The sequence below is a fragment of the Tupaia chinensis genome, unplaced genomic scaffold, assembly GCF_000334495.1.
Source record: "Tupaia chinensis unplaced genomic scaffold, TupChi_1.0 Scaffold000050_1, whole genome shotgun sequence".
NCBI lineage: Eukaryota > Metazoa > Chordata > Mammalia > Scandentia > Tupaiidae > Tupaia > Tupaia belangeri.
This window is the reverse complement of record NW_006159508.1, coordinates 3000892-3004134: the sequence shown is the minus strand read 5'-3', so window position 1 is coordinate 3004134 and position 3243 is coordinate 3000892. Positions and strand designations below refer to the sequence as shown.

Genomic DNA, 3243 nt, shown 5'->3' with positions numbered 1-3243 from the left:
GCTGTTTTTGCCTTTCATAGTCCCAAGAATCCGACTTCTGTTTCCCTAACGTGGCTTAGCAGACCATGTTTTAAGTTAGGCAGTCTCCGGGCAGCCTGTCCCCTGGCGCTGGGTCCTTGCACGGAGTCGTGAGACGACGGCCTGGGAGGTGGGGTCCTTCTCTGGGGCGGTCGCTTAGGTAGTGGCTGTGGGAAGCCGGGCTCCAGGCATCATGTACTACAAGTTTAGTGGGTTCACGCAGAAGTTGGCGGGAGCATGGGCTTCGGACGCCTATAGTCCGCAGGTACGGGTCACGCCACGCTGGTTCGGACAGGAACCGCGTCTTAAGCCTCGTCGCCAGGCAGTTCTGGGATTAGATCTTGGAGTGGTTCTCTTCGCGGTTCGGTTCGATTTGTCCCGCTCCTTCGGCGCTTGGCCCCTTGAGTTCACCGTGGCCTTTGAGCCCCTCTTTACGTGGCCGCTCTTCTGGGAGTACTGGCCTACCGCGGTAGTTTGTCACTCTGCAGAGGTCAAGGTGACCCCCGCTGTCGTTGCTTGTTTCAAGAGGGATAGCCGTGGCCGTGTTTGTGGCTCACCTGAGTCCAGAGTTCGGGCCTTTCGCTCTTTGAGGAGAGAAAGAAGATTCTCTGACTTCCCTTTGTCACCCCCTGCCACAGCCGAAAGGCAGACTCACCCAAGCACGAAGCTGGAGAGCAGGCAGACGGCACCCAAGGGAGCCATGGAGTGGGCGGGAATGAATGATTTGGATTGGGAGATTTAACGGGTTCTTTCAAATGTCTGGTGGGGAAGGACTGGTAAATCACGTAGGACAGGGTTACACCTTACCACTGTAAAGTGCACCGATGTTATTTGGGCATTTTAAACGTATTTTCATTCCAGATGCTGCCGGTTGGCGTTTCAGTCTCCAGCCTCAGTGGTGTAAAAATGAAGGATTTTAGAGTCCCAGACAGATTTGGGCTCAAATCCTGGCTTTTACCACTTTTGCTGTATGAACTAGTTTGTTGTGAGTTCAGATTCATCCGTGTCGCTTTAATACAGGAGTTGCCAAGGGACTAGCAGTTTTGGCTGTGGTCAGTTCTGGGTAAGTGGTAACGTTTCCCCCCGGAAGCTGAGTGAGCTGACGTCAGTTCCTCATTTTCATTGAGCAGAGGGGGAAGGATTGATGAGATAGGCAGTTGGAAAACTTGACTGGAATAGTAAGGGCCGCGGGAGTGGAAAGGGTAGCTTATTATCGTTACTACTTCCTCCTTTTACTGTTGAACACTGCAGTTTGCCCAGCGGGAGGATGTTTAGGAGCGATTCAGTCTAGTAGAGTGGCTCTGTTTACGAGAGTGAAGAGATCAAAAAGAGCAAGCTTTTTTTTTGTGGAATGAAGATTGGGAGAAAGAATTTAAAGATAATGGCAGCTAAGCCTCATGATAATATATCATGTCTGGTGGCACCTGGATTTATGAATATGGAGTTTAATAGAACTGGGTGTCTTTAGGATATAAGTGGTAATGGAATTCGTGGTGGGGTCACAGGGAGGGTGGTGATGGTGGTGTATGTGTGTTCTCTACTAAAGAACTTCATATTTATGGAAAAGTGGAATTAAAGTATGAATTTATTTTGATGCAAAAAAATTTGAAATTCAGGCGTGGTTTATTTTCTTCTTCTTTAGAGAGGCTTTGCTATAGAGTACGTGCACTCACTGGAGAGACAGAGACAGAAAGTGAGAAATCATCCCCCAGAGGTTATGGCCATGCCTCAATCCCTTCTCTTCCAGTCTCCCCTTGGGATTTTGGGCACTTGTGCACACACGCACTCTGTATGAGTTTTAAGCCACCAAGTCCTGAACTCTACTGGGGTCAACTGCGTAGGAGTCCAGTGAATAACCATTAGACTGTCTGCTGGTCCCCGGGTGTGGTTTATTTTCAAAATACATATTTTCCGTGAACTTTTTGAAGCCCTGTAATATAGGGAAGAAAGCTGAAACCGTAACTATTGTAGATTATAGAAACACAAAGGGAAGATGAAGTAGAAATATTGGTTAAATGAGCAGTCTGGAATGAAGCAGGCCAGTTTAAGGTTTAACAGGACTGTAGCCATTTTGAAATTAAGGCAGGCCTCTCAGTGAGAACAGTCTGACCTAATGGTGAGTGGTAGGGAGGTCTGTTTCATGTGTGGTCAGATTAGAAACCAGAAATGGTTTTCTGAAGAATTATTTATTTTATTTATTTTTTGATATTTTTAATTTGACCAGAGAGAGAGGAGACAGAGAGGGAAAATGAGAAAGCAAGCCACCAGCTTCAGGACTCGAACCATGGTCAGCCATGTGGGATTCCAGCCACCTGCTGGCTCCCGAAATGGATATTTGAAGGAATTAGGATAAATAATCAGGGGAAAGCAATTGACCCTGATTGTACTCAGGAATGATTTGCATAGTACTTTTATCTTGTATCTGTAAATTCTAAGAACATGGTTGAGCTTTCTGAAACAAGTTTGGTGGTGCTTGCTATCTCCTTGTAACAGAAATAAACTCCCTTCTCCAGCCTCTGCCTCTTTCATTGACTGAGAGAGGCAGCAGCCAGACTTAGTTGGCCTGTGACAGGATTAGAAAAGAAATCACTGTGCTATCAATGAAACTGCTTTTTTAAAATTTAAATTATTTACTTACTTATTTTAATTTGACCAGAGAGGGACAGAGGAGAGGAAAGGAGAGAGAGGGAAAGCGAGAAAGCAAGCCACCAGATCCAGGACTCTTAACTGTGTTCTGCCATGTGGGAGTACAGTGCCCTTTACTACCATGCTGCCTGCTGGCCCCTCAGTGAAACTAAATTAATAATGAGTTATGATGGAGCCAGCAGGTGGCATGGTGGTTAAGGCACTGGACACTCCCCCATGGCCATCCTGGACCTAGTGGCTTGCTTTCTCACTTTCCTTCTGTGTCTCTGTCTGTGTCTCTCTCTGTTCTAATTTGAAATAAATAAATGAATAAATAAAGTAAAATAAAAAAATTATTTAACAAATGAGCTATAAGGAAGGAATTGTCAGTAGTAGTGTGATTTAAAAAAAAAATTATGTGGGAAAATGGCCATTTCTGCCGCGCAACAGACGACTCCGGAGACGGTCTTCTCTTCAGCACTTTATTTCCCCAGGCTCTGAATACAGAAGTTCTTCCCCCTTTCCCTTTCCCCGGGGCCTTATAAAGGGCCCCTAGCCAATCAGATCATTGTCCACGTGCACGGAAGCCAGTCCTCGAAA

General features: G+C 46.1%; 1 protein-coding gene across 1 annotated transcript in view; it reads left to right on the top strand.

Annotated features, from left to right (window-relative positions):
- The first annotated feature begins 128 nt into the window (after positions 1-128).
- COX7A2L (cytochrome c oxidase subunit 7A2 like) overlaps positions 129-3243 on the top strand; it is a 16386-nt gene continuing 13271 nt past the window's right edge. Inside the window, exon 1 of the mRNA XM_006141311.3 lies at positions 129-283. Within this exon, the coding sequence (XP_006141373.1) occupies positions 212-283 (72 nt within the window). The 5' untranslated portion in view covers positions 129-211. The remainder of the gene's footprint in view (positions 284-3243) is intronic.